The 13,821-nt window shown below is 38.2% G+C and overlaps 1 protein-coding gene across 5 annotated transcripts in view; it reads left to right on the top strand.

The window, feature by feature from the left end:
• The window catches only part of MOSPD2 (motile sperm domain containing 2), a 61,543-nt gene that overhangs the window by 7,673 nt on the left and 40,049 nt on the right, over positions 1-13,821 (top strand). For 4 of the 5 annotated variants that reach the window (XM_044430323.1, XM_044430310.1, XM_044430301.1 and 1 more), the window contains exons 5-11: positions 238-392; positions 1,147-1,207; positions 3,638-3,676; positions 4,225-4,349; positions 7,033-7,206; positions 9,255-9,367; positions 12,379-12,475. In XM_044430323.1, coding sequence (XP_044286258.1) covers positions 238-392; positions 1,147-1,207; positions 3,638-3,676; positions 4,225-4,349; positions 7,033-7,206; positions 9,255-9,367; positions 12,379-12,475 — 764 coding nt within the window. The remainder of the gene's footprint in view (positions 1-237; positions 393-1,146; positions 1,208-3,637; positions 3,677-4,224; positions 4,350-7,032; positions 7,207-9,254; positions 9,368-12,378; positions 12,476-13,821) is intronic. The other variant, XM_044430330.1, reaches the window with a different exon arrangement.

Below are 13,821 nucleotides of genomic sequence, written 5' to 3'. Positions count from 1 at the left end.
AATTGTAAATGGATTTCTAACTTCATTTTTTTCTATGTTCTTCCATCAATCATATTTTATCTTCAGGTTTTAGAGCAGAGAGCCCCAAAAAAGATCATAAATAATATTCAGTAAACTAAAAGGAGAGGTGTAGCTTAGAAATAAGAATTTTATCTTTATTTAGGGATTAGTCTGAGAGTTATTTATTGAGCTTTCTGACATTTATATGTATGTTTTGTTTTTGCTTTGCCCCATTAGTTTGGTTTAGGGTGAAACTTCATACAAAAGATCCTAAAACTCAGTTTGAAAAAAAGAAACTAGTGGCCTTTTGGTTAGAGCGCTATGCAAAAAGGGAACATGGAAAGCCCTTGACAGTGGTCTTCGACATGGCTGAAACTGGAATAAGTAACATAGTAAGCACACTTTTTATTTTCATTCAATAGTCTATCTTAGAAGTTGTGTTTTAGTTAGAAATTTCATAAATAGCATTATGTACAAGCTGTTTAATATAGAGTACTTGGCTTTAAATTAACTCTTTTCCCTTTGGCATAATTCTAAATATTCTGGATGAACTGGTTCATGAACCACAACAAAAATCAGCTGTTTAATAAAAAGTAGTACATAACACTAGTGAAATTCATGCGATTTAGGGCAGTTCTCACAATTCATTTGGTGGTCTGTATGCTTATAAAAGTAAAAGCAGCCCTTGATTACTTCTAACTGTGTTGGCCTTGTGCTACAACAGTCCAAGTGTCTTCTGACAGCACATGCAAGGTTTTGTCTTTTGGTACCACACTGCACATGAGACAATATTGCAGACTTTTAGTCAAGCCTGTATACACAAAGGAACCATATGGAGTAACTTTTATATGGGTTCTCTAATATGTACACATTAGGGTTACTTAAGTTAATGTTTGGCTTTCCTCGTTTTCAAATAAGTATTTTAAAGATAATGACAGTCTCCTTGTCAAGCACTTCTTTTTTTCTTTTCAAAAGATCCTTCATGCAAACACCCTTAAAGCACATCTTAAACGCTATGTAACTTTAAGGATGTGTTGGGGAAGTTCAGCAGTGGAATTGCTGAATATAATTTCATGGTTTTACCAAAGCTATTGATAAGATTTAACATTTTTGTTGCTAATTGGTAATATACCTTTATTATTTTAGGACTTGGACTTTGTCCGATACATCATCAACTGTTTTAAAATCTACTATCCTAATTATCTCTGTAAGTACGATGGCAGTACTATATTTAAAGAATATATCGCAGTTGGAGAGCTTTTTTATTCGAAATTGAAATTCCATGCCTGAAGCTCTCCATAAGCCATGGAAACTAGTTGTAGCAAAGCACCGGAGAAGACAGCTGGGAGTTACTGTCAATATTTAGCTGACAATTTAACTAATTATGCACAGAAAACTTAAATTAATAGGGTAATATTCCCCCAGATATTTCTTGAATTCAAGGGTGTGAAGAAAATGTTCTGTTCATTTGTGCCTTGGCTTGTACCCTTACAACAGGTATGGGGAACCTTCAGCTGGATGTGGTCTATGGAAGTTCACCCTATCGGCTCCTAGTTTTTTACCCAGGCCCACCTCTCCCTCCCTGCACTTAAAAGAACTGTGCAGCATATTGTGCAGCAAGTAAAAACTCTTTATCTCTGATCAGCTGCAGTTAAGAAATGAACTGGCAAGAGGGGGCAGGACATATGGGGGAAAGATGCTGAGTAGAGTTGTAATGAATTCTATTAGAATCAGTTCCTCCAAGTGTTCACAGTCTTTCTCTTGAGCTTAGCTTGGTCTTCTAAAGGGACCCAGGCCAAGAGGGAGTCTGAATGCTTGCAGAGCCACTGTTACACAACTGGCAACTTTCTCCCATGACAACTGCTGCAGCGAGGGATACCATTTGGGCAGCTATTGCAATCAGACTGCTTTCCTGGCAAGAATCTGTGCTGTGACTTCAGAAAATACATGCATGCTGAGCTATCATTCTGTATATTTAATACAGTATTCACAATTCTTCAGACACATAGGGAATCATATTTATATTGTTCAATCAATAGCATTGTTGCTTTATTAAGTAGTCTGAAACAAAAGAAACCTCTTTTCCCTGGGGACCCTTCAATCTGCATTTCTAGAGTTTAACAAGTAATTTAGCTGTTTTTAAAGTGACATGGGCCATTGTTTCAAGTTGTGTGTGCTAGTGATCTACATTTAAATAATCCACTGCAGACAGTGATATCTCAGCTTAACGAATTTCACCTACATGTAGTGACAGTTTGCACAATGCATAATTAAACCATCAGGCTCCTAATCACAGTTTCCTGTTGCACACAAACTTGGAAACTATTGTTAGTAGCTTTGGAACAAGCCAGAGTCTTAAACCAAATTCAAACATAGTTTAGGTTCCTGACATATTACCATAGTTTCCTAACTCACTTCAGTGGAGAAGCAACTCTGTACAAGCCTAATGATGCAATTTAAAACTTTCTCACTCTGTTCAAATGATTAGGCAAACCTTTTGTATGTGTTGCCATCTGTCCTAAATAAAATAAGTGGAAATACAAGGCATTACGTGGTCAGGACAACATGTGTTCAGACTGGGTTTACTCGACAATTACGTATGTTCCTTTGCTGCTTTTACTGAGCTTGCCCAGCCACCACCAGTGATAACTGTTCCACTGAGTGCACAAGTGGCACTTGGTCTGTTCTGCACCAACCATGATTCCACTGACCAGGTGGTGCAGCTTTCCCCCTTACTATTCCCTCTCCCCTTTTCTTTTGGGAAATACTTTCTGTAATCTACAAAGTGAGAGCTACTGACAGTTCCTTTAAAATGCTCAAGCAACACATTTGATTTAGCTATCATTGGGGGTTTTTTATACAGGTTTTTGTACTGTCAGTTTAAAGTTCTACAGATATCCCAAACGACCTTATTTCATCAATGCCCAGGATGATATTGCCCATCAAAGTATGGAAGGCACCATTTATGGACATAGACAGAACAAGGCTACACATAGGTTAACTTGTTCCTTTGCTTATCATTGGACAGTTGCCATCAATGGATCTTTGTTGGTGAAAGGTTAGCGGGTACATAAGATCCTTTTGTGTGTGTGTGTGTGGTTTTTGTTTTTTAGTTAGTGCTGGCTGTTCACAGCTTCCCTTTTCATGCTTTTCTAAGAGTTGAGGTACTTAGGAAAGTGGAAGATTGCAAGTAATCTTGTTTATGGCAACATGACGTTCAGTCTACCTTTTAACAGGATTTTTTTGCAGGCTAATCAGAGTTTTTAACAGGGCATATGCAGATTTTATGAGAAAAAAGTGGAAGGGACAACCCTTGGTGAGTTCAATTGTCTGTCAGGCACTCCCTAGTTAATTTCATGAGCTTATTCGAAGGATGGATTGTGGTGTCATGGAAGCAACCAGTATATTCATTTTTAAGTCGTTCATGTCAGTTTCCATTGTTTGGCACTTCTGATTCCGTCTGAGTCAATAGATGCATAACTATGCCTCATTAACACATGAAAATGAAGAAAACTGCTTTCTCTAAAACACCATACTTGACACAAATGAGCTTTCAGTTTAGCAGTCATTAAATACTAATTATTTAGAAGGCTACGATGTAATAAGCTTATTGGAGCAAACTTTTTCTTTCTTGCAGCAAAAATTGTGATCTTTGAACTGCCCTGGGTAATGAATGGTAAGTTACAGTTTTAAATTGCCTTTCAATATCATCTGAGAAGGTTGTTATTGGAAGTTATACATCTTCATATTCTGTGGATTGACAGCAGAAATATTGCTATATGCATTTAATGTATTTACATATGTATACACATATTGTAAATTTATTTATATTTTTATAAATGAATTTAAGTAACCAAAAGGTTTATTTTATCCTGTTTCCAAAGCTTAGGCAACATGACAACATTTTTGTTTTGTTTTTCAAAAAAAGTCTTAAAACATAGAAAGTAGATTTTATCATGGCTAGCAATCAACAACTCATTCTCCTCCTTCTCTTCTTCTTTGGTTTTCTTTACTTCTGTTCAATCTTTTCTAAAAATAAAATATATGTATAATTTTATTCTGTGTAATAAATACGCAGTATTTGGTAAATTAACTAACACAGGTCTCACCAAAGCAGTTCTACAGTGGTTCCACTGTAACTAAAGTGACTAATAGATGCTCATTATATACTGTGTAAATAAAAATAGTAAACATTTTCCAGCCTGTGCTATTTTTTATCTCCAGCTGCTTTTAAACTTGTGAAAACTTGGCTGGGTCCAGATGCAGTAGGTTTTTTGAAGTTGACCAGTAAGAATGACGTGCAGGAGTATATCAGTACTGAATATTTACCACCTCATATGGGTGGGACTGTAAGTATACTGATTTTCCATAACTGTGTTAATATAATCAGTAATACAATTTCTTTTGGTTTAGTTTTATTAATTTTTGTAACAAAATCAGCAGTTTGGTTTGGGCTGCTTCCCTGATTAATTATTGTGCTGTGGTTTTAGAGTTTGAATTTTACAGTTGTGAGTGTTAATTTATAAAGCAGCGTACAACTATGTAAATATTTATGTTATTCTCAAACCACCTGCTCCAGAGCATTAGTAATAAAGCCATACTGGGTGTTATGGAGTAACTGGAATCTGGTTCCTATGTGGATTCTTTTCAAAGAAATGTAATAGGTGGTTATCTCAGTTCAGTTACTGCATAATGACAAAAGGACCTGTATTGGATATTGAGACTTGTTCAATCACTGGATTGCTTCTTTGGTTACCTGGCACCTGCATGCAATCCTGTCGGAGGGCATGAAGCCTTGGTCCCAGCTGCCACCACCAAGAGTGAAACTAACCCCGTCTCCTCAGCTCCCAAGTGCTCTCTGTAGCTTGGAAACAATTGACAAAGAACCTACTGAGGGGTTTCTTTTGGACTTCTTTGCAGCCCACCCATGTCCTTAAGAAAACACAGATGATTGTATGCAGCTGGGTGTTTAACAGCACAGTACAATCCAAAAGTGAGGCATCTTGTGGGTCTCCCAGCTTTAACCCCAAAAGCATGTGATCTGGGTTTTGATAAAAGCAGTGTAAAAGTTTTATGAAAGATTCAGGCAAAGTACAGAATAGGTAAAAGGGTTTATCAGATTCTGAGTGCGCAACAATATGCAGTTAAAAGTGGCAAATCTGCTCCGGTGCTCAAAGCAATAAGCAGATCAAAGCAGCAAATCAGTGGCAAAGAGCAAATAAAGGGAAAATACCATCTAGCAATCACAGCCTTGCACTACGGTTCTTTGCTCACAATGTCTGTGGCAAAGTTCTCTTAGTCTCTGTCCATGGCTTAATCTCTTCCCATGCCTACCACAGGCTCGCTTACTACCTGGAAGACTTGTTCCTGGCACCTGTGCTGGAAGATAAAACCACCCACTTCGTTTTCAGTGGAGTATATATCTTCTGGCCCTTTCTGCCTTGATGAAGGCTCCAGAAGAATCTTATATTTTTGTCTAAGTGTCCAGTAATGGCTCATGCCCTTCTCTGAGATGGATGCTGAACAATTCTTATCATTGTGTTCCCGTGAGGAAGTGACTGGCTTACAGATGCCCTCATGCAGGCTGTCTCATTGTTACACCAGTGTCAGGTGGCCTGGTCTGTTCCTTAGCAGCAACCTGTATCTGATTGCTTTTGTCTTTTGGACTTGGGTAATATATTATTACTTCAAAATAGGTTACCTGATGAGAGGTACTATAGTATCCAGAATAATTTCTTTGTACTCTATGTGGACAGCAGGGGGTTTCATTCTTTGAAAAACTATTAATGTTTGTGTTACTGTTGTGGATAAATTAATTTAGCAGAGAAAAATTAAAGCAGAGAGAAAAGGAACTAGAAAATAATCAGGCAAATGGTTTTGATTTGAGAACAAACATGGTTTAGAACAAGTTTTTCTTCTCCCTTCAGTGTTGCAGAAGTTCATATGTCTAACTTAAATAGGCTGGGATTAGGCATGGGAGGCTGTTAAGGAAGGTTGTTGTCCAGAATGGTGCAAGGTGCCTCCACCTGGTTTTGCGTGGTTCCCTGGTCCCATTTTAGCTTTGCCCATCCCCACTGCAATGTTAATGGGGAGTAGACAGCAAAGTCTTCCACTTTGTCCCTTGTATTTGCAGGTTTCAAGATCCAGCCTAATATTCATAATGGTATTGAAAATGGCAAAGAAAATTATCTCGAGGCAAAGAGAAACATTGGATTTAAATACTTTCAGAAAAGTTGATAAACAGTGTCTAGGTTTTAATAAAGTCATTCCATTGCTGTTCATTTTCTTTAACCTAAACTTATAAGTTTGTTTATAGTTGCAAATTTCTATGTCATTGCAAACCAAATTTTCCCATTACTCTTTTGATTTTAAATTTTCAACAGAGTTATATCCCTTAAGTATGCCTACTGCCCAATCATAATTTTAATACAAGATAAGTCTCCTATCCATTTCCAAGAAAGAGTGAAATTACTGGTCATAAATACTCAAGTTTGTTTTCGAATGTAATTTAGCCAAATAAGCTTCAGGCCTGGAAAGACAAATGTTGCTCTTCTGTTTTTTTATGCAGCTGCTTCTGGAAGAAGCCTTTTAAAAATTGAATAATGTCTTATCTCTTCAGCAGTGGAAATTATCAAGCAGTGTGCTGCCTACATACACCATTTTTTTTCCTATTGCATGCTTACGTTTTAGATTGCAGCCTGAATTGTAAAATTTGCTGAAAAGCCAATCTTAAATACCAGTTCTCATCCATTATTTAACACCTTTGTTATAATGGGAGGAACTAAGCTAAATCAGGGCAGATTAGGACTGTAGACTGAACCAGATTGTATAGCCAATGAAGCTATGATTTATTTGATAGTATCATATGCAAATTTGGGATCAAAACCTAATACCATTCTCGGTGCTTTTCCCTTCTTAGAATATAAATTCTAAATTGTATTAGGGTCAAATATAGAAAAAATTGCTCTTGCTTATTCCTCTGTGTCTTCTTTCTTCCTTTGGCTATCATATACCAACTTTCCTATATTATAGGATACCTTTAAATACAGTTACCCTCCATTGGTTGATGATGATTTTCAAACTCCATTATGTGAAAATGGACCCACTACTAATGAGGATGAAACTGAGAGCAAAGAAGGAGGAATAGACATGGATAACAAGGAGAGTCAAGAATCTAACGAAGAGCAAGCACCTAATTCCAAAAAGGTATCCCTCAACTGAGGGACATTTAGGAAAGAATGGTCAAACCATTTCATTGCTCTTTTACATGCATTCACTGTTAATCTAATAAATGAAACAATATAGAACACTGAATAAAGTCTAAGGAGAAAATTGGTTAGTCATCATTTCCTGCAGCCAAAATTAATTATCTAGGCATAGAAATGTATCTATCTTGATGCTGTAGTTCTTTACCTATGAAACTGTTGTTTAATTGCTAGTAGTTAGTCATATTTTTAATTTCTGAGCTTAGTTTGAGTTTCTTGTATTTAATATTAGAAGCTATCATGATGTGAAATAGTTGCTCAGATATACCATTTGGCTCTCTGTTCTGTTTTCTTCTGATTGTTTATTTTGCCTGTTAGGGAAACTAGGGTCCTTTGGGATATATTAAGCAAACTTTAGATGTTTTGTGTCTTGAGTAGTGAACTTCAGAGCTTTTTCAGAAATAAAGCTTTTTTATAAAGCTATTTATAAGTCTTTTCCCACCACCCTGAATCTTGTGTGAAAGTGAGCAGAGTTCATGTCTGTACAAGAGCATAGTTGTGATATAGAAAGTTTGAACCAAAAACCTGTTTTTGTTGGAGTTACTCAACCTAGTTAGTTTTAGCCTAATCCTTCCATAATTCTCGAAATCAGATAGCACACACAGTGCATTTTATCCCTATGCTTGACACCAAAAGTGGTGTATACGTGACATTGCTACTGCATTCACACCTCCATCCCAACAACTTGGCAGTTTTACATGCAAGTACATGCAGAAAGTCTTTTTCACGTGTGCACCTATTGTGCTGCAGTTACTTGGAGCATTTTGTTTACCTTTTAACCATGCTTATGGGTTTTTATAGGAAGTGAAAGGCCTTTTGGGGGGGGAGGTTCCACTCAATACATTATGTTTTATTCACCATAATTTTCTGCAGATTGTTAATTGTTTAGAAACATACTCTATTCCCTCACATACTAAACATGAATCAAACCCATGCATATTGGGGCTCTCTCAATTCTTGATTTTTCTAATTGAGTCACATGAACCAAAGTAAATGGACTATAATGCATTACACAGTTGAAATCGGTTCCCACCATTATGCATTTTTAATTTTGTTATGTTTATAATGACTACTGCTTGCTTATACTAATAATATACATGTTGGAAGGAAAACTGGATTTGAGGGCAACATTGGGAACAAAATTGTGTGCCACTCCTCACTGTGTGTAGCCTGGCGCCTACTTCAGCCTATCTCTCTCTGTTGAGTTCACTGACTTTTTAAAGTCAGTTTGCAGTGACTGGGGGCTGCTAGGCATAAGATAAAGGAGCTGCTGCCACCCATTTCTCTTAGTATATAATACTTTCTACAGCATCATATTATATGCCTTCTCCAGGCTAGTGATGTGATGCAAGGACTGAAAGCTACAGCACAAAAATGTTATGTCTGTTGTAATATGGGTGTTTCATGACATAGGAAGTAGTAGTACAGAGCAATAGCAGTTCTGTGACTTTCAACATGTGGAGATAAAAGCAGTGCGGGATCTAACAATATAATGGTGCTGTTGGCTTGGACCAAAGCCCTATATAGTTTAGCACCTTGTTTTCCACAGTGACTAATCAGATTCTAAGGGCAACCCATGACATGAAGGCAATAATGCTTTTTCCATTGTTGTTCTATAGTGACTTGTATTTAGAGACAAAACACCTGTCCTGCAAGTAGCATATAACCAAGATTACCACTAGCCATTTGTTCTTTATAATATCATTTTAAAGCCATTAAGTGTATGGCTATTATCGCATCTTGTATTTTAATTATCCACTGTGGAAAGATAATATTTCATTTATTTGTTCTGAGTCCCACTGTTCAGCTTCACTGGATGACACCAGGCTCTGGGGAGGAACTAGGAGGGGGATAGAAAATAAAACTGCCAATATAATGATACTATAATGAAACAGAGTCCATAATACTCTTGCTTCATTCTACTCAGTGGTGAAATATCATTAACTTCTGAGTGTATATAGCTGGCATTTTTTGTTTGTATTTGCCTAGGCAAGTTTTGCAGAACAAACTACAAAATCGGAAGAGTGTGAAAAAGTAGATTTCAAAACAAAAAATACAAAGAAAGCGCTTACCACTTTTAAAGGAACTTTGTTGCATATCAGGTAATATGACATAATTGAATTCATACTGTATACCTTTGCATATTTTAATAGCGTTGTGTCACTTGAAAGTTACTGAAATATTTTATGAATTGTTCAATTTGACCTATTCTCAAGTATTCTAAAACTTCTTTATAGTGGACATGGTGCATTTGATGAAAGACTGTTTTAGTTTGAGGAGAAAATAGTTGCATGTTATTGGTGAGGCTTTCCCTTAGTTTGATTTAGCCCCCCCCCCCCCCGCGCTTTTGCCAAGTAGTAGTGAAAATGTCTTCCACTGGTTTAAAATCTCCAGGCACCTGCAAAACTCCAGATCCAGCCAATAGTCTCTCTCCTACCTAGTCATTTCCACATTTGTCCTGGGTAGTCAGAGGATGCAGTTTATTATTTTTCCTGCCACCTAAGGCAAGCTTCTTGATCTCCCAGCTACTACTATTTTTTTAAAAAAAATTGTAGAAGTTCCTCAAATTGAATAGCTGTAGGCAAGTTACTCTATCTCTGCTTCATCCCCTATCTATGATATGAATATAGCATTAGCCTACTTTACACTGTTGCTGTAAGGGTGACTGCGCTTGAAACGCACTGCTTGCGCCTTGGCTTTTAGGAAGCAATTACTAATTGCTGCTACCTTTCATCCTCGATGTTGGGCAGAGATGACTCTTTTGAGTTGTTCTTTGTTCAGGGCAAGTACATCTGGACTGCCTTTCTTCAGCTGTTGAAGAGCACATTTCTTAACTAATAGCGGAAAAGCCTATAAGATCAAGTGCAACATCCATTAAGCTGAACTGTACAAATAACAAGGAAAATAGCTATATGCTTTTGTTCAAAGCTACTTCTGCTTTGTTGTGTTTGTCCAAAATAAATGAGAGAGGTTGTAACTGTTCTCACTGCTGTTTGCCTTTGTTCTTAAAGACTACTTCCTTGTGTTATTTCTGACCAGTCACCTGCATATAATCCATGTGTATATTAATACTCAGATATCTTAGGCTATTTGGGAATTTTGGAGAAGTGGATGTTTCAATTAACAGCAAATATCCTGCTGATATTTCAATTAACAGCAAATATCCAGACTGAGATTTCCATTTTTTTAAACAAAGTATAGCCCATGTATAAGTTAATTTTGTGCTCTGTGCTGCCTTACAGAGAAATTGGTGTGCATAATTACAATACCTTTTAGTCACACTCTGAACAACCATGTGACTACTCTTTGCACCCAGCCTCAGGGTTATGTTTCTTGAACAGCAGTTACTCATGCAATATGACATTCTTCTAAAAATGACTTTGGAAAGCAGATTGTGATATGGCACAAGGATGTAAACTTAAAAGGAGAGTCAGAAATACTAATATTCTCAAGCTTTTGAGTGCATTTTCATATTGCTTTGGTTATCTGCCACTGAGATTAGCATGTATGGTACAAACACTATTTCTGCAATGGAATAACATAGATCCTAAATCCATGTAAAGCCTTCTCATTTTGTCTTAAATGCTTAACTGACAAGTCTGTAAGAGAAGTTCCTTAGCTTGTATGTAACACCACTTGATTTTTGTTCAGTGTCTGTCATCTTCTGTTCAAAGATTATCAAGAGTTGTGAAAGAACTTGGAGAGCAACTGTTAATTAGAGTAGTCAGTCCTGGGTTGTGTGTGCCATGTAAGGCAACTCCATACATTAAGAGTAGGCAACCTGATGCTCACCAAATGCTTTAGACTGGCATATATACTTGTCAGCATAATGGCCAGGAATTGTGGGAGTGATCCAAGACCACTGGCAGGTTTCCCACTATTACCACATACATTTTCTTGAATATTTTACAAGGTAGCATTTATAGCCGGATTGGGGTGGGGTGCGCAGGCGGGCGTCAGCTTAACCCGCCGGACGCGGCCTGGGGCTGGGCTGGCTTGGAGCTCCCTCTCCCACCCCCGGAACACCTGCCACGCTCCGCAACACCTGCCGTGCCGTGCCATGCTGTCACCGCTGCCGCCGGACCTGAGGCGCGCCGCCGGGCCACCCCAGGCACGGAGGACGCCAGGGCCACCGTCGACGGTGCGGAGGAGGGCGCCGCCATCTTGCTGCCGGGCGGGTTTCTGCGCCCCTCCCTGCTCCCCCCCCCCGCTGGCGTCGGTGAGAGCAACGCCGGATTGGGGCGGGGCGTGCGGGCGGGTGCTGGCTTAACCCGCCAGCTGTGGCCTGGGACCGGCGGCCAAAGGGCGGTTGCTGCCGTTTGTGGCCGTGCGGGGCTGGACTGGCGGGGGACTAGGTCGGTGGGGGGATTAATTTTGTATCGGGGGGGGAATGGGGAGTTTTTTATTGTTTTATAGTTTTATTGTATTTTAATTTGTTTTTATGGAGTCGTCCCTGGCCATGTCGACGCTTGAGTTTCCTAGGGAGCGCGTGGGTGCTGCCATTGGGATGGTCATGGGCAATGGACGTTACAGCGGTGGGGGCTTAACATGTCCGCGTAGAAGAAGGAGGGACAGATGGCTGACACCTGTCCCTCCTTCTGGTTCTGCCCCCAGCCAGAGGGTTCCAGGTAGCCAGGCGAAGACCTTTTTATTCAAATGTCATTTTAACTGTTAATAGTATTTATTTATTTTATTCTTTGGCCAGGGCAACTTAATTTATACTGTTAAGTTATATTATTTTAATTGAAGTTATTTATGTTTGTGAGCCACCCCGAAGCTTCGGCGAACGGGGCGGCATAGAAATTTTCCAAATAAAAGAAAAAAATAGTTGCATTTACCCTTTTCTAGTTGTCATTTCATTGTATTTTCTAAATAAATAATTTAAAATAAGTATAAAAGCCTGGACTCAGTTTTATATATGTATGAAGTGCTTATAAAGTGTGTCTCACTGTGTGGGCTGTTAAAGCCATCAGCTAAGGTACAACTATAGGTTTAGGCTTTTGAAGGATTCAAGCCTTGATAAACAGATATTGCAAATAGCACAGATGCTGTTTTTAAGAAAAAAGTGTAAGTTTGCAGACTTGACATATGAATACCTGCTATTTTTCATTAGTCCAGCAGAAGAATTACATTTTGGTTCCAAAGAAACTGGAGAGAAGAAATGCTTGATAGTTCTAACCAATGTGACTAAAAATACAGTTGCATTTAAGGTAAGCAATATTTTACGCTGTAATTAACCTGGTTAACAAATAGTAACTTGCGATTCTTCAACAAGTATGTGTACTAGTTCATACCGTACTGTAGAGTCTTGCATTGTAAGAAACTTGGGGCATGATCCATGTTAAGACAAAAGTCCTACAAATTGCAATATTTTAAGCCCATTTTCTGTCTAAAGATGCATAGAATTGCACCGTTATTGCAAAAACGGGGGTTGTATCCAGTGCTAGTCAAACTTACATCCCATTCAATTATTGGATTTTTTCAAAGTAGGATTAATGCTGAATACAACCCACGGACAGATAAATGGACTTAAAGGACAAACAAATGGATTTTAATAAATGTTTTTCAGTCCAATTTTAATAGCAGTAAAACATCAGGAAAAATGAAAATAAGGAGAAACATGACAAGAGGTTTATAAAGCTAATAGTGTTATAGGAAGAGCTGGTAGAAAGGCTTATTTCTCTCATAGTATCTGAATTTAATGTCACCTAATGAAATTATTGGCAATACAGTAGGTTCTGAGCAAAAAAAGAAGTGCTTTTTTGCATAATTTAAGTCACACAATTTATTACTGCATTATCTGGGGCTAACTAGCTTAGATGACGTTTCAGAATTAAGTTTGGCTGTTACCTGTTGTCAAAGTGGGTCCTGTAACCTCTTTTCAGGGCTGCAAACCAGTAGCAGTGCCCACTGAAGTGCTGAGTGAGCATGCATAGAACTCCATTGCTTCTATGAACCTTTTTTTCCATATTGCTGTGCCAACAGGCAGGAAGTTTTTCATATTAATTCAGATGCGAGGACACTGAGCATGGTCAGACCACATACAGCTTTTTTAGGATTTTCTGCTTAGCATTTCTTCTGTATAAAACATGCTTCTCTAAACCTTGGGATTCTCCAAGTCTCCTGATTGCTCATTCTTCCATGTAAATGTTAGTACATACGGAATAACGAAATGAACTTGATAATTAGAGGCAACCTTTGAATACTAGATTCTGGATGTGAATGGGGAACAGAAAGTTGGACTTATTGTGAATAGACCTTCAGTGATGGGTGGACACAACAGGAATGTGTTAATACCTATTCCATAAGCAGATAGCTCTAAAGGGCTGGTATATTTCTTACTGTGGTAGGAGAAACCCTGAGTTACCAACCTTGGTTTCAGCTGTACTTCAAACATTGTGTGTTAAAAAAGTTAACAAACAAAACTTGGATGAGAACAATTATCAATAGATAAAATCTGTCTAGTTGCAACCGAACATAAATGTGACTTGCCAAAGGAATTTTAACTAAATAGAAGAACGAGACACATGATCATGGGAAAGAACACTCTTATTCC

Source organism: Varanus komodoensis, unplaced genomic scaffold (assembly GCF_004798865.1).
Source record: "Varanus komodoensis strain SLA01 unplaced genomic scaffold, ASM479886v1 scaffold1, whole genome shotgun sequence".
In the NCBI taxonomy this organism is placed as follows: Eukaryota; Metazoa; Chordata; class Lepidosauria; order Squamata; family Varanidae; genus Varanus; species Varanus komodoensis.
This window is presented reverse-complemented; position numbering and strand designations above follow the sequence as displayed.